Source organism: Candida pseudojiufengensis (assembly GCF_024610245.1).
Source record: "Candida pseudojiufengensis strain CBS 10847 chromosome Unknown scaffold26, whole genome shotgun sequence".
Classification (NCBI taxonomy): Eukaryota; Fungi; Ascomycota; class Pichiomycetes; order Serinales; family Debaryomycetaceae; genus Lodderomyces; species Lodderomyces pseudojiufengensis.
Genome location: NW_026261541.1, coordinates 193,650 through 215,227, shown reverse-complemented (window position 1 = coordinate 215,227; position 21,578 = coordinate 193,650). Strand labels below are relative to the sequence as shown.

The window sequence follows — 21,578 nt, the reverse complement described above, 5'->3', positions numbered from 1 at the left end:
AATCCGTTTTATATACGCATCTTCTTTCGTATCTAATTACGGGTGTATACCAAAATAATCATAAAACTCAAAGTTTACACAGCATCATCATTCAATTAGTTATCAATGAGAGATGTCGAAAGATCCATCTCTATGGTATAGAGATAAGGATAAGCTACGAATTGGTGAAATTAATAGATATATCTTACAATACAAAAGACATATTGGATCTAAAATATCAAAAATATACTTTAGATTGAAGAATATTGAAAATAGTGGAATTAGGGCAATTCATTTGTTGAGTGGACCATTCATTTTGTACTGTCATGTTGTACCTTGCAATTATAATCCTAAGAAGAAATTTGAACCTGATAATGTGAATGAAAATCCAGAATTAGTGTTTGAAAATCAAATTAAACCTAATCAATCTTTTAATGTGGAGTTAATATTGAATGATAATTCGTTACTTGAAACTGTAATAGAAAATGATATGGAAGCTCAAATATTTCAATGGGAAATTGATGTGGTGTCTCAAATAGTTGTTACGAAAAAGACGGAAGTAGATTATGATTTCTTGATTGGTGATGATCCAAAAGTGTTGAAGCAATTAGGATACAACAAAATTCAAAGAACCTTGACTAGTATTGGCATGAGTGATGAAGAAGAAAAATCGATAGAAAAAGACTTGGAATTGGAGGGAATGCTCAAGAAATCATTCAATCCCCTGCTATCGGTAACAAAATTAAGCACTAATGACATCTGGAGTAGATCACCACCAAATCCAAAAGAACCTGTGCATTTAATAATTTTAACACATGGGATATTTTCTAATTTAACTGCTGACATGTTGTTTTTGAAAGAAGAATTAGAATCAAAAGTCAACGAAAATATAATGATTAGAGGTTTTCGATATAATGCAGGGAGAACAGAGAAGGGAGTAAAGAAATTGGGAAGAAATGTTGGAAATTACATTGTGAAAGTTTTAGAGAAGGAGCCTTATAAATTTGATAAAATATCCTTCATTGCTCACTCTCTAGGTGGAATAGTTCAATTATACGCCATCAAGTATATTTTGCTGATAAAAGGTTCCGATTATTTTGATAGAATTAATATAAAACCAATCAATTTAATATCATTGGCAAGTCCATTCTTAGGTATATTGAATGAATTAAATTTCATCTTATCTTGGTTCTTAGATATTGGGACATTGGGTAAAACTGGACGAGATTTGACATTACTGAGAAGGCTACCGAGTTGGAAAGACGTTGAGTTAAAAGATCATCATACCAGAGATAGTTTTAAACCAGTTTTAGAAACTTTGCCAGATGACCCTTTGCAATCATTCCTAGGAAAATTTGAAAAATTGACCGTTTATGCAAATGCCATTAATGACGGAATTGTTCCTTTAAGAACGGCAGCACTACTATATTTAGACTATGAGGCATTGGGTGATGTAAATCAATTGAAAAAAACAAATCATATACTGGATCATCCCAATTTAGAAGATGAGAATCATGAGGTAGAAAGCAATGAAAGTGAAGAAGATGTTGATGAAGTTCCTGAACAACCAGACGATATAAACTCCCATGGAAATCCAGATGACAATCTGGGTAATTTAGAAACCGTTAAAAAAGATGAAGGAAAAGTTCAACATGACAAGCGGGAAAAACAAAATCATCGTTTAACTTTTACAAAAGACAAATATAATCAGTTTCGAAATTTAAGTTTACCTGCAAGAGCTAAGATGAGTAAAAGACAAAAGAAATATAAACATTTTTCCATTAAAGGGTCTGATACTAATGATTCTGGTAATCTTAGTTTGAAAAATGGAAATGGTGTGCAAAATAATAATAATAATAATAATGAAGAAGAAATTGATGCTAGTCATGAGACCAACTCGATAAATACTGCAAAATCAAATTCGTCAGAGGAATCTGTTGAAATAACAGTTCCTCCTAGAGCTTCAGCTATAGAATCTGCTATAAATACTTTAATTTGTCCAATACCATCTTCTGAATATATAATGAATCCTAATTCTAGACAACCAGTTATTTTTCATGATAAATATTATCATTTTGATAAATCAGAAGTATCAAAAATTGATTCAAAAGTAAATTCAAATGAATCTAAAAATCATTGGTTTAAAAGTTTTAAAATTTTTCAAAAATATTCAGGAAATTGGAAATTATATAGACAAGTATTAATTGCAAATAAATATCATACAAATAAATTATATTGGAGAAAAGTTTTAGTTAATTTACCACCAGATGCTCATAATAATATTATCGTTAGAAGAAGATTTTCAAATGGTTATGGTTGGGGTGTTGTAAACCATCTTTGTGAAAATTTGTTTGATACTAAAGTACTGAATTCAAATAATAATCAAGTGAATTATCAAAATATGGAGAAAAATGAATATGGTCATTTGAATAATAACAACATGAGAGAAGAGGAATCTAATGATGACATCAATCCTGGTGATTTGAAAGCTAAAATTTAAAAAGATTCTATATCAAACAATAATTTCAAACAAATTTTAAAATTGTAATAATATTAGTATATATTTTAGAGTTAGAACGATCGCAGAATGAATATTTGAGCAAACATTGTTTCATGAGCGAATATTCATGAACATTTTGAAGATATGTGTATTTTTCAATGTTTTACTTTTACTAATAACAATTATTACCTCTTAAAACTTTATTTTTAGACTTTCCTTATCACTCAAAATTATTAAAATGGATAAATTTTCATATTGAAAAGAATTCTTCATCTTAACCAAGATGATAAACTTGAGGCAATTTGAGTTTTTTTGCTTCGATTTAAAATCTTTTAAGGTGGCTTTGAATTGTTTGATTTCAACTAACCTAAGTTGTTAGTTTGAACATGTATATCTAATGGAAAAATAAAAAAGAAATTTTCTATAACCTAAGGGAGTTGTTTCTTTGGCTAAACAAAATCAAATGGTTTAAAACTCTTAGACTTACTCTAAAGAGATCTAGAAAAACGTAAAATGTCTATTATTCAACTATATAGAATTATGAAAACAAGATAATTTATCTATTAAAAATTGGTAAGAAATTGGTCTAAAATCTAATAATAGTTCAAGATTGATTATTTTAGTTGCAAAATCATAGTGATTTATAAAATTATCTTAATATAAAGAGAACTAGAAACTGAGTATATAAAACGATCACTAAAAAACGATTAAGTCGATGAGTCATTCCAATTAAAATAGTAACTGAGTACATGTTCAACAACTACTTTTGGCTGATCAACACTTGTATTAATTAGGCTAAAACCAAAAAAATTTGAATATGAAAGATGAAATTACCCCCTTAAATTTTTAATCTCTGCGGTATGGATGTATAGACCAATACTAAATCATGATGGCTTAATTTCAATGTAAAAATAGAAATTTGATACAAAAAGTACAAGCATTTGGTAATTAAATACATAATTTAAACATACCTACATCAACTTTACTTTAATGAGTTTGTTGTTTGATGTTTGTTTAGAGTAATGAGTGATTTTATTATGTACTTATTTTGATATTAGATATTTATTACTTTTTTTTTTTTTTTTTGGGCAACGAATTACGAAACTTTAATCTTTCAAAAAATTTATTGTAGATTAACTTATTGTCTAATAATAGTTTTTACTTTACATGCATACTTACTTTATTTACTCCTTTTACTAACATATGCTAGTTCTACTTGAAATGAGTTATGTGTGTGTGTTTGTATGAGTGTGCATGTGTGTTCAAAATAATAAAAATATTTTTTTTTTCTCTTTCTTTCTCATCATCATTTTTCAATTTCCTATTTAAATTACCTTACTCTTCTTCTATTGCTTCTTCTACTTCTTCTTCTTATTTTTTACTTCATTCATTAAATCCAAAAAGATAGAATAAGTTTGAAGGAAGAGAAAACGTTTATAACGATAAAAACCAAATATCATTTTCTACTTTTCCATTTATGAATTTTATTCAATTTCATTTTGATCAAAATATTAAATTCAATCAGTTAATAAGAAATTTGATAATTAACTCATTGAACTTTTCATTGATGATTAATAGAAGTTAAATATATATATTAGTATATTTTCAAAGTTCAAAGCTCAATTTATATTCCTTTTTGTCAGTTTTATTTCATTCAACTTTTTAATATTTCAATCAGCTTAATTATAACAGCTTGGAATTAATAATAAAATATCAAAAAACTTATAAAAGTTTGATTATAGAACTATGAACACTTTATTTACCTCATCCTTTTGAATCAAATAAATTCAAAAAGTACTAATCAATCATTATAACACAATTATAAGTTTTCATTAATCACAATATATACAAAAATTACAGATCAAAAAATGTCTGACTCAGAAAGTTTATTCCAACCTACAAATAGCAATCATCAAAGTCATTTGCATACTGATGAAATTCTTAATGATCATAGAAATCAAATGACCAATTCAAGTTGTGCTGTTTCCGAAGATGAAGATGAAGATACAAATGATCCAAAAAATCAATCAATTAACAATCAAGAATCATCCGGGGCTGTAAAAAATCCAACATCAACACTTAATACGAATCATAATCAACATCAAAAAACTGAAAGTTTTTCAATTGATAGCGGAAGAAAAAAGTCTATAAGAAGATCATCTGGAAGAAGAGTATCCATGAGTGATAATATTAATAACCAATTTCAAGGTAATACTCAACCAAATAGATCTTATATGACTTCATTAAGAAAAGATTTTTACTTAAAAGAAGATGATGATTTATTACCATTACCAATTAATAGTCAAGTCATTTCATCATCATCAAATACTGCTGGTAATTTATCAACTCCTCCACCATTACATCTGAATAAATCAAGACGTAGATCAACTTTGGATAACTTACCACCAATTATTAAAAAAAAAACTGCTCGTTCAAATTCAAATAATTTTGAAAGTGATGTGTTAAGTCCAATGATTAAAACTAAAACTAATGAAAGTTTTCTTATTGTTAATAATGCAAATGGTGAAGAAATTAAAGTAAGAAGACAATCACGCTCTTCAATCGATAGTGAAGCTGACTCTCATGGTTCAAGAAGTTCACAAGAAACAGAAGAAGATGTTTGTTTTCCAATGATGCGTGAACATATTAAAATTAATGGTATTGATTTTGATGAAATTGATGAGTTTATAAGAGAAGAAAGAGAAGAAGCAGAATTACAAAAAGAATTTATTTCAAAAAATAAACTGATTATTGAAGATATTACTATTGATCAACAAAATGGTGGTGGTAAAAGAAATAATAGTTCAGGAATTAGTAGACAACCAACAAGTAATGCTGCTTTAAAATATACTCCTAAAAATATTTTAAAAACTTTTCAACAACGTTCAGAAGAAGTTCAAGATTCAGCAACAACTTCTTCATCAATAGATGAAATTAAAATTAAACATGAAAGTTCAGAAGATGATGATAAATCATCAATTGAACAAGTTAAATTTGGTGGAGCTAGGATTTCTGATGGTGCTAATGGTGGATTACCTGATAGATTTTCATTTTTCCATTCTGAAAATGAAGAAACAGTTCATGCACCTGATATTCCTTCATTAGTATCAAATGGACAATCAATTAGAGAATTATTTCATAATGGTGAAGAAACTTGGTGGTTAGATTGTACTTGTCCAACTGATGCTGAAATGAAAATGTTGGCAAAAGCTTTTGGTATACATCCTTTAACAGCTGAAGATATTAGAATGCAAGAAACTAGAGAAAAAGTTGAATTATTCAAAAGTTATTATTTTGTTTGTTTCCACACATTTGAACCTGATAAAGAATCAGAAGATTATCTTGAACCAATTAATGTTTATATTGTTGTTTTTCGTGATGGTATACTTACTTTTCATTTTTCACCAATTTCACATCCTGCTAATGTTAGAAGAAGAGTAAGACAATTGAGAGATTATGTTGATGTTACAGCTGATTGGCTTTGTTATGCAATGATTGATGATATTACAGATAGTTTTGCACCAGTAATTCATGGAATTGAATATGAAGCAGATGCAATTGAAGATGCAGTTTTCACAGCTAGAGATACTGATTTTAGTAATATGTTACAAAGAATTGGTGATTCTAGAAGGAAAGTTATGACATTAATGAGATTATTATCTGGTAAAGCAGATGTTATCAAAATGTTTGCAAAAAGATGTCAAGATGAAGCTAATATTGGTTATCAAAGACAACAACAAAGACAAAGAGATCAATTAATTTCACCTCATTCATCATCCAGTAACATTTATGGTATGAACAATCAATCCTCATCTGGTGGTGGTTCACAACAACAGCAACAGCAACAGCAACAACAACAACAACAGCAACCAACTAGTTCATGGGCTCAAAATAACGCTTACAATGCTCGTCCAAGAGCAGACATTGCATTATATTTGGGTGATATTCAAGATCATATAATTACTATGTTTCAAAATTTACTTGCTTATGAAAAAATATTTTCAAGATCTCATTCAAATTATTTAGCTCAATTACAAGTTGAAAGTTTTAATTCTAATACTAAAATTTCAGAAATGTTTTCAAAAGTTACTATTATTGGTACAATGTTGGTTCCTTTGAATTTAGTTACTGGTTTATTTGGTATGAATGTTAAAGTTCCAGGAGAAAATTCAAGTATTGCTTGGTTTTTTGGAATTTTAGGTGTTTTATTATGTGTTATAGTCATTAGTATATTTTTTGCTAATTGGTGGTTGAAAAGAATGAATAATCAAATTAACGGTGCTCCAAGACCAGTATTTAATTCAAGAAGAAGTATTAAAAGTTTAGGTATGAAAAGAAATGGAGCAAAATCAATCATAAGTTTTCCAAATAAATATGAATAATTTGAATTGTTTTTAAACGTTTATTTAATTTAAGTGTATATTAGTTGGTAATTTAATTTATAGATTTAACTTGTAATTTAAAAAAGATATTTAATTTAATTCAATTCTGCTTAATTCAGGATTATGGTAGTTATAACAAGTGTAGAAGATTTATTTTTGTTAGCTAAATTAAACAATACAATACATTTCACTTTTACTTATATACACTGACTACTCCATAAAATCTAATGGTTACCTATTATGCTACTTTGAATAATTCAAAACTAATTTTATACGAAAGAATTTCAAGCACATGACTGAGACTTTTTTCCATCACGCATTATATGAGCTACATTGGCTTTCAACAACACGGTTTCATATATTCTTCATCCAAAAATTCCCCAGTTTTTGAAAAATGGCTCATGTTCCTAAAATGCTTTATAACTCTTTGATCAGAGGCTTCCACATAGTCAGGATCGTCAATGACGGGTGCGGGGAATTTCTCTTGAACTACATATTCAATTTCTTCTAAGTCTGACTTCCATTCTGGATTGTGTCTCCTAGCTTCTTCTTCTTTGATTAAATCAAGTATCCAAGGCATGATTTTTTCTATAAATTCATCATTAAATTCCAAATAATTACCAGTAGTCCAATGATAATGATATATTGAATCTTTAACTTTAATTATTCTTGAACCCATTTCTTGTCTAATTAAATCTCCATTAATTTTCGCACTTCCAGGTGAACAAGATTTGTATTTAATAAGTCCAGCATGTTTACCCATGAAAATCTTATAAGGAAATTCAATTTTTTTAGTGAAAATTTTATAAAGTTCATCATCAGGCGGGTAATTCTCCTTTTTAAGAGCTTCCTCCCAATTTGAAGATTTGATAGGTATCATTTGACAAATTCGAGCTATTTCAATTATGTATTTGCTTGCTTTTGAATAATTGGCGAAGAGACCAAGTAATAACATCATTTTACTCCAATTTTTTTTTCTTCTTTAAATACAAGTTATACGCTGTTTCGTAATTTCCTTCAACTTACCGGTTCATAACCATTGATGTTGTTTTGTTGTTTTTAAACTATAGTAATTTAGGCAATAAAAATTATCAAAAGATAACAGCAACCAATTTCAATAAGACGATATCAATCAAGATTATACTGTAATCAAGATAATACTGTAGACAGTGATTGTTACCATAATGAGAATAATTTCGGAAACTCGCTTATCTTATCTCCTAGGTACTGCATATAATATAAAGTTGTCGTAAATTAAATTATGTCACAGAAGCACACATTTTGTGTTACCAACTTAAATACAAAGTATGGAGAATTCTAAGATTCAACAACGATTCTTTTCCAAAAATAAAAATTCAACTACCTAATATAATTTGAATCATAACTACTAGAATTAACCACATGTTGATATGAGATTTGACTTGTCAATTCTATTTATTACAATATGTCTCAATTTCCACCTGGTTTTAGCAATTGATCTAGTCAGCAATTATGATTTAACTCCAATAAGTCAAATCTTCAACAACATCTATCAATACGTATCACGGACACTCAACGCATCTCAGTTCAAAAGTTTCCAATTTTTGAAACAAGTTACAGACGAAACAAGTTTCACGGATTGGTTAAACTTTCAAAGATCAAATACAATTCATTCAATAATAAAAAATATATTACCTAATGGAGCCATAGTTGCCTCGCCATCAACATCAGATCCCAACTATTATTATCAATGGACAAGGGATTCTGCTTTATCGATAAAGACATTGATTTTTTATATTCAAGATTATTATAATTCAATTATACCCAACACTGATGTTAATTCTATATTAAATAAAAAAATCAAAGAGATTGTGGAATTATATATAATACATAATTATTATTTACAAAGACTACCCAATAGACTGGGGACTTTTGAAGATTTAAGTGGATTAGGAGAGCCAAAGTTCAATGTTGATATGACAGCATTTGATGAAAATTGGGGAAGACCACAAAGGGATGGTCCTGCGTTACGATCAATTACAATATTAGAATTTATACATTATTTAAATCAAACTGAAACAGAATTTGATGATCAGAAACTTAAAAATCGCACTTTTGTATTTAATGAAATTATAAAACCTGATTTAGAATATGTCATAAAGTACTGGGATCAGAAAGGATTTGATTTATGGGAAGAAGTTGATTCAATACATTTTTATACAGAAATGGTTCAATTAAAAGCTTTACAATTAGGTTTTGTATGGTTTGACTATTATAAAGATAAGATAGAAGGAGTTGATGAAACGTTTTTAAGTGATCTTTTATCGACGTTTTATAAATTAAAATCCAATATTAATAACGATTTTAATTTTATTAATCATGAAAAACATCATATTGTTGAGATCCCATCACTTCTAATAAGTGGAGAAAGAGGAGGTTTAGATATTGCAACAACATTAGGTGTGATTCATACTCATGAACTTGATTTTCTTGAAAAATATTCTTTTAATAATATCCATGATTTACAAAGTTTTAGAATCCCTTTTCAAGTTAATAATACTTATGTTTTAAATTCATTAAAATTTTTGATAGATGATATGCAAAATAGATATACTATAAATCATAATCCAAATCAACCCAAAGATAATGATAGTGCGTCAATAATTGGATGTGGACTAGGAAGATATCCGGAAGATATTTATGATGGACATGAAACATCAGAAGGTAATCCATGGTTCTTGGCTACTTCGACAGCAGGCGAATTAATATATCAATTAATTTTTAATCTACATAAATTTAAATTGAATTTGGAGATAAATGAACTAAATTATGAATTTTATAAACCTTTCATAAAAAACTATGAAACCAATAAGCAGTATTCAAAAGATATAATTCTTAAATACAATTCAATCGATTTCAATGAAACAATAACAAATTTATTCAAGTACGGTGATTCGTTTTTAGAAGTAGTAAAAAGACATTCAAATAAAGAAACAGGTAACATGTCAGAACAATTTAACAGATATACTGGGTTCATGCAAGGTGCAAAAGAGTTAACATGGAGTTATAGTGCTTTGTGGAATGCTATTCGTTGGAGAGACAAACTTGTATCAATATATGGCATTTGAAAAATATAAAAGCTCAATTGCAAGACTATAGTACAATTAATAAACATCTATTTAGAGGAACAAAATAACTATTCTCATTTTCTTTTCCCTTTCTAGCTTTCTGAATTGTTTGTAGTTTCAAACACAGTAATATTATCAAATTTTTCATCAGCAATTTTCCTATAACATTCATCTGATCTATCAAACAATTCCTTGTATTCCAAAGGAGTTAAAAGTGTGTCATTAGTTTTCTCATGATCTTGATCATTCTTTTCTTTATTATTATTTTGTAAAAAATTATGTTTACTCAATTCTATTAATTCACTAACACTCATATCCTCATCATTATCATCATCTTTTTCTTCACCATTTTTGAAAGCTTTCTTTAATTTATCAAATTGAAATCCTCCCATTTGTATAACTAATTTTTCCAAAAATCTTTTAGAACTTGATTTAGTTAATAAGATTTCTTCAATCGAATTCCTAACAACAAATCTATAAATCTTAACTGGTTTTGTTTGACCAATTCTATGAACTCTATCAATTGCTTGTAAATCCATCTGAGGATTCCAATCACTATCAAATAAGATAACAGTATCTGCAGCAGTTAAATTTATACCTAATCCACCAGCTCTAGTTGATAAAAGGAAAACTTTGAAGGATGAATTTTTCTTATTGAACTCATTAATTTGATCTTGTCTTTCCATTTGAGATGTAGAACCATCCAATCTACAAGTTTTTATATTTTCCGAAATTAACCAATCTTGAACCAAATCCATAACCCTTGTGAATTGACAAAATATAAGACATTTATTACCATTCTTCAACAACTTAGGTAAAATTTGACTTAAAGCTTTAATCTTACACGAATTTTGAACTAACTTCTCAATAAACTCATTATCTTTGGATCCATCAATAGGGAAAGGCTCATAATATAAATATGGTGAATTACAAATGTTTCTTAATTGAACTAGCTTCAAAGATTGTAATTTCAAGTGGTTGACATGATTAATAATTTGTCTATAAATATGATTGATTAAAAACTCTTGCTTTTCCTTAACATTTGATATTTTTTTTGCTTGCTTTAATGCATCTTCATAACTAATTTTAGGTTTTTGATTATGATCACCGTAAAGAATGGAAGCTGCTGAATCGTCAAATTCATCATCCGAAAGAGCTTCAGAATAATCGACTCTTCCTCTTTTTTTAGGTTTAAATTCATTCACACTCTTTAAGAAGTTGTCAACATCATAATTTTCAAACAACTTTTTATGATTATATTCAAGAAATTCCTTCAAATTTGACTCTATTAACCCTTTTTGCAAATTGTGGTTCAATGCATCACGATATATCTTCTTTTGCAATTCACTTAATGGTATGTGGATCAAGTACTCTTTCTTAGGTGGTAAATCTTTAACAACATCACGTTTTAATCTTCTCAAAATAAATGGTTTCAATATAGTATGTAAATTTTTGATCAATGTCTCTTGAATATTCAACTTAATTAATTTCTTGGTTTTTTCATCCTCTTCGTCTTGCTCATAGTTGGTTAATTGATCGAAGTTAAACCATTGCTGAAATAATTCTAAATCGTGGAAGATATCAGGTAAAATAAAATTAAGTAATGACCATAATTCATTTAAATTGTTTTGTAACGGAGTACCAGTTAACAACAATCTATTTTTAACCTCTAATTTTTTCAAAAACCTAATCAATAAACATTGACTATTTTTCAATCTATGACCTTCATCGACAATTAAATATTCCCATGAGATATTAGCAAACTTATTGTAATCCTTAATTGAAATCTCATATGAAGTCAAAATTATATAATTTTTGTACTGGTTTAAGTCTATATTGGCTCTATCTTGTTTTATACCTGTATACATGAGTACATTCACATCAGGCGTAAATCTTTTTATTTCATTATACCAGTTGGATAATGTCAGTAATGGTACAACTATCAAAAATGGACCATTCAATCCGTTCCCAATTAGATAAGCAAGAAAAGAAATGCATTGTAATGTTTTACCTAAACCCATTTCATCAGCTAGTATACCATTTAAACCGTTTTGATATAAAGTAACTAACCACTCTAAACCATCTAACTGATAATCTTTTAACTGACCACCAGAAACTAAAGCAGGTTGAGATATTGAATGAGTCGTTTGTGCTTTTTCAAGCGCTGCCCTTGCTGTTGCCGTATCATTACTGATTCTAGACTTTTTTGTAAAATCATTAGTTTTTCTTTTCTTCTTTGATGGTGACAGCTTAGTTTCTTTTTGAGTTTCTTCTTTCTGATTCAAACTAGACTGAAGGATATTGTCGGCAATAATTTGTGAATATACTTGTGATTTTTCAATCAAAATATTCAACCTATTGAATTTATCCGATTTAGAAAGTTGGTTGAATTCTTCTTGTTCTTCGTTACTTTGTTGACCGTCCTTCTGTTGGCTTTTGATTAACTCTTCAAGACTGCTAACGCTTGTATTTGCTGTTGTATCATTTAAATTCTCTTCATCAGAAGAGGTTACTTCGATTGCTGCTGTTGTCATTTTGCTGTCTTATCCAACCAAATGTAAACTTTGATTTTAATTCTCACTCAACTTTTAAACAGTATGAGACTACACGTCTGGTGCAAGAAGCAAAATCGCAAAGGACAACTCTGGTGTTGATAAAAAATGGTAATCACGTAAAGAATCAAATCAAAAATAAATTCTAGACGCGTCACTTTCTTTTGAATATTGTTAATGCAGTAGCGGATTTATAATTTTTTAGACATCGGATTTATTGTGTCACAAATTTATATTAAGTTGTATGCATTTCAATTATACAATCTATAACCATTTTATGAGATAAATCAACATAATTTAACATACTATTTAATTAAAAATGACTCAACAAATTTCAGAGTATGATCTTCTGTAAATTGAAGGATAGACCTTAAGTAGATCGATTAATCCATGTTTTGCTTAATTGCACTTTTTAAGGCATCAAAAGGTGAACTTCTAAACTGTGGATTCTTCAATACGTCATAAAAGTTTTTACTCTCCTCCTTCATGATCTGTTTATGACCTGTAGCTTTTATTGGGTTCGGTTTATTCAAATTAGACTTCCTATCATCTAAAAACTGTTTATTGTCATTTGTCAAACTTTTATTGACGATTTTGGTGACTTTTGGTTTTGTATTTTGATCTGTATTGAGTATGTCATTGTTTATTGGTAAATTATTTAGCAACTCATTCATTTTAGGTTTTAACTGCTCTTTTTCTTTCTTCTTTTGTCGACGTAATGAAGATTTACTAATATTACCACTAGTATTGAATGTGACTTTATTGACTAAAGTTTTTATAAATTTATCACTTTTCTCAGCTTGTTTTTGCTTTTTCGTGGTCTTCGCTAGTTTTAAAAGTGGATTTAAATTAGGTTTTGTTTCACTCCTAGGTATATGGCTCAATTGTGCTTCTTTGAATTCTGATATTTTTGACGATAGCTGTGATTTACGCTGCGATTTGTCCCTTAAAGAAGACTTCTTTTTGATTCCTGCCTATTTCATAGTTAGTATTGAGTTGTTTAAACAAAAATTTAAAATAACGATCATACCATTGTAAACTTTATTAAGTTGTTCTTTGATCTCTAAAGTTGTTAGAGAAGTGATATTCCTCAATGAAATGCGATCCTTTTAAATTCCCACTTTCACCTTTAACAAGAGGCAAACCTGGATTATATATTTATCAAAACACGAAGTGCTAATGTTTGATCTGCAAAGTCCGTCACAATCAAATAATGACAAATTTAAAAGTGTTTGAATCAAGATGTTGCAAAGATGACTATGATAACTGAAAAAACATTTGTCTTAAACTCTTTTTTTCCGACAAAAGGTTCTGACATCAAAATATAGTGGCGAACAAAAATATAACTAATACAATAAAACATGGCGAATATTAAAAGCATTTACCAACCTTTATCAATCATTATCAATATCATACACAACCATCAATACTAGTCACATCTGTAATATCAATGAATTCTATAGCTCAAAAATATACGAACTTACAAAATAACGACATCTTAAATGAAATCAATTCAATCAATACATCACGTACATCCAATCAATCATTAAACTTGGCTCCATCAATTTCCATACCACCAATTTCACAACCAACCGATTTTTTGAGAGCACATACTGATGATTCACAAAACCCTGACTGTAAAATAAAAATTGCTCATGGTACTACAACCTTGGCATTCCGTTTTCAAGGAGGAATCATAGTCGCAGTTGATTCCAGAGCAACAGCCGGTAATTGGATTGCTTCACAAACTGTTAATAAAGTGATAAGGATCAATCCAATGTTACTTGGTACAATGGCAGGGGGTGCAGCAGATTGTCAATTTTGGGAAACTTGGTTAGGTACACAATGTAGATTACACGAATTAAGAGAAAAAGAAAGAATTTCAGTTGCATCAGCTTCAAAGATTTTAAGTAATCTAGTGTATTCTTATAAAGGAATGGGATTAAGTATGGGTACAATGGTGTGTGGTCATACAAGAAAAGAAGGCCCAACCATATATTACGTGGATTCAGATGGTACAAGGTTAAAGGGAGATTTGTTTTGTGTTGGTTCAGGTCAAACTTTCGCTTATGGAGTTTTAGATTCTGAATATAAATGGGATTTGACTGTTGAAGAAGCTTTGTATTTGGGTAAAAGAAGTATATTAGCGGCAACTCATAGGGATGCTTATTCTGGTGGGTCGGTTAATTTGTATCATGTGAATGAAGAAGGTTGGACATATCATGGTAATTACAACGTTGGTGAATTGTTCTGGGAAGTAAAAGCTAAAGAGCACTCGTTTGTTAATGTTGAAGGTTGATAGTTTTCATCGTGTGTATATCAAATGTTCAAAAATTTAAATATTAGATCTTGCCGGGCTTTTTCTTTCACGACTCAATTTATTCTTAAAGAAAACTTGGAAACTATTTCCCAAATTTGTGAATGTAAATACTGTAATGTTTCCATTATGACGACTTAATATGAACATAATCTTTCATGCATCAACTAAAAACAGTTTGTTGGTTCACTCATATGTGGCACAATGAACTATCAATGCTGTTATAACAGCATATTTTGTTTAGTTCGTGAGTCATGCTAAGCCCTTTATACTTCCATTTTTCTGCTTTATCTGTCTAATGAATAGCGTTTAATTGCCTATGAGTTCGATTTGATAGCTTCTTTTGCTTGCACTCAAGTATCATTATTAGTTTGCAGTGAACATCAGGCTCTCATGGAGGTACTTTCAACTCATTAAAGTCTGTTTTCAGACTGACGAGTCCATCACCTTCAAAGCCCTTTGCAATTAATGTACCTCAATGGAAAATGTATTAACAACAATTCAAAATCAAAAACTTGATAGCTATTAGTAACTTAGTTCAAAAAAAGACCGATTTGTGTGGGCATAAATCTCTTAGTCGTAATTGGACAATTACGGTGCCGTCTTGTTTGTTTCTATTATTCCTTAATTACTTAGCACATATTTTTATACCATTCTACATACAACGTGCAGAAGATTTATAATCCAGATGTGAGTTTATGCTGAATAAACTTTCGATTGTTTAATTGAAAATATCCATCATTGAGGAAATATTAATCAAAAAAAAAGAACGATACTAAAATTTTTGACTGTTTGCAACACAGATTGTAAGAAAGCTAGAGCCAAATTTGAGCTGGTGATATTAATTTGTACGAATCTACATATTCGATCTTGACACAAACAAAGCATCTTGTTTCAGATTAACAAGTTTTTTGTGTAATGTTTCAGCTATCCATTTACGGTAAGTTATACTTTGGTAGCAATGTAACAAAGACTATCACGTGTTGTTTAGGGCTGTAAACCTTGGTGATTTTCCTAGTTTTGTGTAGTCCAACAAGCGATTATTACTAGTGAAAAATTATTTCCATCTATGAAGTAGAGAGCTTTGTCGTGAACTTAATCATCCACATATACTACATAAAATCAATAAACAACAATGGTATGTTCAAGATCACATTCAACATGGCGAACATTTTGGATGAATAAGTGTTGATAGAGTACTAAAAATGCATATTGGGAGTCGAAAAGACAACTTGAAGTGAAGGAAGTCATCATCAAAATTTATCAAAACTAGGATCAAGTCATGCATCATTATTCGACCCTCAGCTTTTCATTTACGATTGAAAATACTTTTAAATAGTGAAAGAATTTAGATTCAGATATTCCAGATGATTGTTCTAAAACCATAAAAAATTATTGAGGTAGATCAATGCACATCAATATCAACCGAATTGAACTATAATTAAGTTTTCGAAACGGAAGTCTTTATCCATGGATTTTATGATATCACTTTTTCATTGAAAATGTAATAAATGGACCAAGAATACTAACTCATTCTTTTTAGTCTTCCAAATCTCAAAACCCAATGCGTGAATTACGTATTGAAAAATTAGTTTTAAACATTTGTGTTGGTGAATCAGGTGATAGATTAACCAGAGCATCAAAAGTTTTAGAACAATTATCAGGTCAAACCCCAGTCCAATCAAAAGCAAGATACACAGTCAGAACATTCGGTATTAGAAGAAATGAAAAAATTGCCGTACATGTTACTATCAGAGGTCCAAAAGCTGAAGAAATTTTAGAAAGAGGATTAAAAGTTAAAGAATATCAATTAAGAAACAGAAACTTTTCCGCTACTGGTAACTTCGGTTTCGGTATTGATGAACATATTGATTTAGGTATTAAATATGATCCTTCTATTGGAATTTACGGTATGGATTTCTACGTTGTCATGGGAAGAGCCGGTGTCAGAGTAACAAGAAGAAAGAGAGTTAGATCAACTGTTGGTAACAATCATAAAACTAATAAAGACGATACCATCCAATGGTTCAAAACCAGATACGATGCTGATGTTTTAGATAAATAAATTCATTAAGTATTGCGTCATTAATATAAAAACTAATAATCTGTTATTCGTTGCAAGAGGACTTGTCAGGCTAGTTACCGCTTGTCTCCCAAATTTCTTGAGTCAAAGAGCCGTACGTTTAGAATTATATGATCCTCTAATTTTATTCAAAGTAACAACTCTGCTTATTCTGTTGGTCTCCAAATCCATTTTTAATCGAAATACAAAATTGGTGATGCTTTGTTGTGATGATAATGGATCGTTTGACGTTGTCCAGCGGGACCAATACATGTTCTCAAAAACCTTCATTTTTCAGCTCGATTTTATCAACAATTTTTTACAGAAATTGAAAAAAAACTGCTTTCAGCTGTTAAGTAAGTGCTAAATAGCACTGTATAATAAGTTTTTGGAGAATCGGATCGTTTTTGATTGTTGTATAGCTGTTTCAAATGTAGTCCAATTTTGATGAAAATGACCCAAAAATAGAGAATTCGTCGATACAGACCTGATAATTTTTGAAAAATATCGATTTTTTAGCACAACAAAATTAGTTTTGGTGCTTTGATCATTAGTTCCTCACCGTCGGTTAATAATGACATTAGGATCCTCCTCAAATCATCAAACACAACTTATTTGTGATTCTACAATTGTTAGGCCGTCATTAAAAAAATCGGTTTTGCTCGATTTGTGCCTCATACAAAAACTTTAAAGCTTGGTTTTTTACTTCATAAATTGGAATTTCACTCTGGCTTTTTACTGAATGCAACAAATTTGAGAGAATGTTTGTTTTCAAGAGTCAAATTGGTGAAAACGAGTTTTGTTGCAAATAATTGGTCTAAAACATCAACTTAATTTTTGACTTGAGTCTGGTAATCGCACGACTAAAAATAATGTATTGCGGTAAGGATGTGTATGGCAATAACTTTGTTACAAGTCATTTGAGCCTAAACCATCAATTGCATGAAGTATGTAATAAGTTCTTGACGATGTCTACTTATATGACGTACAAAATGTGGCGCTCATGTCTATCTATTTGTAAAAACTTGATTTTGAAATTACATATTTTGGCAAAAAAATTTTGAAAATTTCAAGATTGTAAGTTGCCAATGATCTCAAACGAAGGTTATATTGAAAGTGAAGCAAAGATGGAGCTACTCAACTAGTACGTTCTTTTCAAAGGCTTCAGATATTCTGAAATCCAAAGTAACCTTATTAAGGGTGTCGATTCAGAATTTGGATCAAGTTATGTTGAACTGATAATGACCGAAACATTAGAATGACCAAATATTTGGTAATTCGAAGGAGTAGAATTCCTATTCAGATCAGTCCGGAAAATTCGCAATTAAGTTTAGCTGTGCTTGTCAAATCAAATCACATTTGAAACTGTTGAAGCGAAATCTATCTTAGGAGATATTTCAGAGCGAAGTTGAATTTTTTAGAACTCACCTTCAAACTCTTACCTCTCTTTTTCATTCAGAACATTGCATTCAAATATAAACAATTTCAAGAATTTTTCAATTAATTTTGTACCCTTGTTACTTCCTTTATTCTGTATTGAAGATGATTCAATTTTTTTAAAAAAGAATTTAAACTTTGAAAATGACACAAAATCTAAGATTTCGTTATAGTTGTAATCTTTTTGCAATCTATATTAAAAAAAAGGTGACATCACCAATATTACATCTTTAATCATAATACACAACAGAAAACAATTTAATACTAAATTAAATAGAAACTATGGATTCAACAAAATTTTTTTTTGGTTAGAGTTGTTAGACCTAAAATCGAAACGAATATTTAGATCTATGATTTCAATCAAATATTTATAAAACTCATTGAATTTTACATTAAATTTCCAAGTAAGCAGCAACTTTGTAAATTTTGCAATCATTCACTTATCAAAATCATTAATATTTAATTTAACAATAAACAAAAATTTGATAAACATTGTGGTGTCAAACTCGTTTCATATTAAAGCATAATAAACTGCTGCTTAATATATTTTTATCATTATCTAACTCCACAACTACCAAAATCAAATCAACTAGCATATTGTTTGAACAAAGACCACAAACCAAAGCATTTCATAATACAACTATAAATATGGGAAGAGAAAATATATTACAATATCTTCAAGAACAAGCGGATTCAAATTTTAAAGATATAGAAAAAGAATTGTTATCAAAATCAGAATCAACCACTCCAACAGAAGAAGAAATTAAACCTAATCTTAAGAGAGAAGTAAAACAACATTCTAATTTCCCATTCACATTATCACCAGAATCAACAATACAAGATTATTTAAATAATAATAAATTTTATATTGATTCTATAAAACACAATCACAATGATCAAATATTTGATTTAAATAGTAAAGGTCAATCACCTCATACCTTATGGATAGGTTGTAGTGATTCACGAGCTGGAGAACAATGTTTAGCAACTTTACCTGGAGAAATATTTGTTCATAGAAATATTGCAAATATAGTAAATTCAAATGATATAAGTTCTCAAGGTGTTATACAATTTGCAATTGATGTTTTAAAAGTTAAAAAAATTATTGTTTGTGGTCATACTGATTGTGGTGGAATATGGGCTTCATTGAGTAGTAAAAAAATTGGAGGTGTCTTAGATTTATGGTTAAATCCAATAAGACAAATAAGAGCTGTAAACTTGAAAACATTAAATCAATATAATGATCAACCAAAATTGAAAGCTAAAAAATTAGCAGAGTTAAACATTATAAATTCTGTAATTGCTTTAAAAAGACATCCAAGTGCAAGTTCTGCTTTGAAAGAAGGTAAAATCGAAGTTTGGGGAATGATATATGATGTATCTACAGGTTATTTATCAGAGATTGAAATTCCAAAAGATGAGTTTCATGATTTATTTCAAATTTCAGATGAAGATGATGAACAAGCTCACAATCCTCATTAAATGAAATTAAGGTCTAAAATTTCATGCTTGCATATAAGATACACATTGTTAATCGAACTCAAGGTGATCTTTTCTCTTCTATTTCTTTATTACGTCTTAGTTTTTATTTACTACATTTTAATATTTATAATTTAATAGAATATTTGATAGAACATGATATTATTAACTGTAAAAATTTGATATTACTGAACAGCGCGCTTAACCATTTTATTACCAAATAGGAAATTGGACGGATCTATGATTAGAACCGTTACAAGTGACGTTATTATAGTCAAACTCAATCCTAGTTCAAACTGAAGGTTAAATAGATTTCCAAAAACATTGAATAGAGTTCAAAATTGATTAATTAGTTCTATTATTGAAATACTTATAAACTCTACGAAAATCAAACAAACTTGTTCAGAAACTCCGAAACCTTTCTAAAAAAACGCACAATGCTTAAAGATGCTCTAACCTACAAATTTAGCAATATGATCTAAGTAGTATCCCAATTCAAATTGAAAGTTCCCTTAGTAGGTGTATAGTTTTCGACCAATTCAATTACTTCTTCTACAGTAGTAGCTACTTCAATAATTTTTCCATTTTGTGGAGAAATGAATTGATTTGAAACACAATCATTTATAAACTTTAAGAAATTATCATAAAATCCATCAATATTAAATAAAATAACTTGTTTGTTATGAATTGATAACTGTTTCCAAGTTATAATCTCCAAAATTTCTTCAAGGGTTCCAAATCCACCAGGTAATGCAATAAATGTTCTGTTTGTTTTTTGACCCATTAATTTTTTTCTTGTATGCATATCATTAACTAAAATAGTTTTACCATACTTGGTTGAATCAGGAATAGGTGTAGATCCATCATGATTATTTATACTTTCTTTTAATTTAGCATTTAATGAATCTGATTCATCATTACTTGTATCAATTTCATCCTTTCTTTCTCTTGAAATCAAAGCTTTTGGAATGATACCAACAACATCCCCACCAGAGCTAGAACAACCATTAGCTACTGCTCCCATTAAACCGGTAGATCCTCCTCCATAAACCAATCCCCAATTTTTTGATCCAATTGTTTCTCCTAATTTTCTAGCGTTTTCTTCATATTTGGGATCTTTACCAAATGAAGATCCACAAAATACACATACTGAAATTTGTTCTTGAGTCATGATGTATCCGTTATTTAGCTTTTAAGTTGAAGTATGTCTAGTGAATGACAGCTATTTTGCTTTTGTTGTTAATAATTGAGCTTAGTCTTCAATGATTGCAACAATTGAAACTGAACTTTTGCTTATTTTATAAATTGTAGAAAAAAGAATAAATAATGTAAATGACTAAATGTTACTTATTTATATCGTTGGTGTTGGTTTTACAAATTGTGTTGTAAAGTCAACTTTGAAACGCAAACTTTAAATTTAACTATGAAGTTTATAACAAAAAAGCGTTTATTCCGTCGGAACTTGAGTCACGTTTTTCTAATCATGTAGTTACAAGTTACATTCTTGACTTCAATATCGTCTTCGCAATGAAAAGGTAGTTATCTATCTTTCGACCTTCGGAAGAGAATCAATGATAGTACCGAATGTTTTCTAATGTTCTGTGTCTGAATTATTCAAGCAATTGATTGGAATATTGGATAGAAAGATAAAAGACATGGAGTAGAAAATTTGAACAAATGTGAAGCTAATCGCAAATTGTACCGAAAGTGGAGTTCTGTAAGACCAACCTTTATGCTGACTATCTAACCAAAACAATTTTTGA

At 29.2% G+C, this 21,578-nt stretch overlaps 10 protein-coding genes across 10 annotated transcripts; 6 read left to right on the top strand and 4 right to left on the bottom strand. All coding sequences in view use genetic code 12, as the record gives it.

The window, feature by feature from the left end:
* Window positions 1-112: 112 nt before the first annotated feature.
* On the top strand, window positions 113-2,479 carry KGF55_005282 (uncharacterized protein; the record flags this gene model as incomplete). The annotated part of the gene is made up of 1 exon (XM_051760278.1): window positions 113-2,479. The coding sequence occupies one exon, from the start codon at window positions 113-115 to the stop codon at window positions 2,477-2,479; it is 2,367 nt and encodes a 788-aa protein (XP_051612094.1).
* Window positions 2,480-4,347: 1,868 nt separating this feature from the next.
* On the top strand, window positions 4,348-6,861 carry ALR1 (Mg(2+) transporter; the record flags this gene model as incomplete). The annotated part of the gene is made up of 1 exon (XM_051760277.1): window positions 4,348-6,861. One exon carries the CDS (start codon window positions 4,348-4,350, stop codon window positions 6,859-6,861), a length of 2,514 nt encoding a protein of 837 aa, XP_051612093.1.
* Window positions 6,862-7,201: 340 nt separating this feature from the next.
* KGF55_005280 (uncharacterized protein) lies at window positions 7,202-7,741 on the bottom strand (the record flags this gene model as incomplete). Its single annotated transcript, XM_051760276.1, has 1 exon — window positions 7,202-7,741. The coding sequence occupies one exon, from the start codon at window positions 7,739-7,741 to the stop codon at window positions 7,202-7,204; it is 540 nt and encodes a 179-aa protein (XP_051612092.1).
* Window positions 7,742-8,270: 529 nt separating this feature from the next.
* SGA1 (glucan 1,4-alpha-glucosidase) lies at window positions 8,271-9,968 on the top strand (the record flags this gene model as incomplete). The annotated part of the gene is made up of 1 exon (XM_051760275.1): window positions 8,271-9,968. The coding sequence occupies one exon, from the start codon at window positions 8,271-8,273 to the stop codon at window positions 9,966-9,968; it is 1,698 nt and encodes a 565-aa protein (XP_051612091.1).
* Window positions 9,969-10,060: 92 nt separating this feature from the next.
* On the bottom strand, window positions 10,061-12,502 carry KGF55_005278 (putative ATPase; the record flags this gene model as incomplete). Its single annotated transcript, XM_051760274.1, has 1 exon — window positions 10,061-12,502. One exon carries the CDS (start codon window positions 12,500-12,502, stop codon window positions 10,061-10,063), a length of 2,442 nt encoding a protein of 813 aa, XP_051612090.1.
* Window positions 12,503-12,903: 401 nt separating this feature from the next.
* Window positions 12,904-13,553, bottom strand: KGF55_005277 (uncharacterized protein; the record flags this gene model as incomplete). Its single annotated transcript, XM_051760273.1, has 2 exons — window positions 12,904-13,494; window positions 13,551-13,553. The coding sequence occupies 2 exons, from the start codon at window positions 13,551-13,553 to the stop codon at window positions 12,904-12,906; spliced, it is 594 nt and encodes a 197-aa protein (XP_051612089.1).
* Window positions 13,554-13,970: 417 nt separating this feature from the next.
* On the top strand, window positions 13,971-14,819 carry PRE2 (proteasome core particle subunit beta 5; the record flags this gene model as incomplete). The annotated part of the gene is made up of 1 exon (XM_051760271.1): window positions 13,971-14,819. One exon carries the CDS (start codon window positions 13,971-13,973, stop codon window positions 14,817-14,819), a length of 849 nt encoding a protein of 282 aa, XP_051612088.1.
* A 1,153-nt stretch (window positions 14,820-15,972) lies between these two features.
* RPL11 (60S ribosomal protein uL5) lies at window positions 15,973-16,902 on the top strand (the record flags this gene model as incomplete). Its single annotated transcript, XM_051760270.1, has 2 exons — window positions 15,973-15,975; window positions 16,381-16,902. The coding sequence occupies 2 exons, from the start codon at window positions 15,973-15,975 to the stop codon at window positions 16,900-16,902; spliced, it is 525 nt and encodes a 174-aa protein (XP_051612087.1).
* A 2,082-nt stretch (window positions 16,903-18,984) lies between these two features.
* Window positions 18,985-19,818, top strand: NCE103 (carbonate dehydratase; the record flags this gene model as incomplete). Its single annotated transcript, XM_051760269.1, has 1 exon — window positions 18,985-19,818. The coding sequence occupies one exon, from the start codon at window positions 18,985-18,987 to the stop codon at window positions 19,816-19,818; it is 834 nt and encodes a 277-aa protein (XP_051612086.1).
* A 475-nt stretch (window positions 19,819-20,293) lies between these two features.
* On the bottom strand, window positions 20,294-20,986 carry KGF55_005273 (uncharacterized protein; the record flags this gene model as incomplete). Its single annotated transcript, XM_051760268.1, has 1 exon — window positions 20,294-20,986. The coding sequence occupies one exon, from the start codon at window positions 20,984-20,986 to the stop codon at window positions 20,294-20,296; it is 693 nt and encodes a 230-aa protein (XP_051612085.1).
* Between the last annotated feature and the right edge of the window lie 592 nt (window positions 20,987-21,578).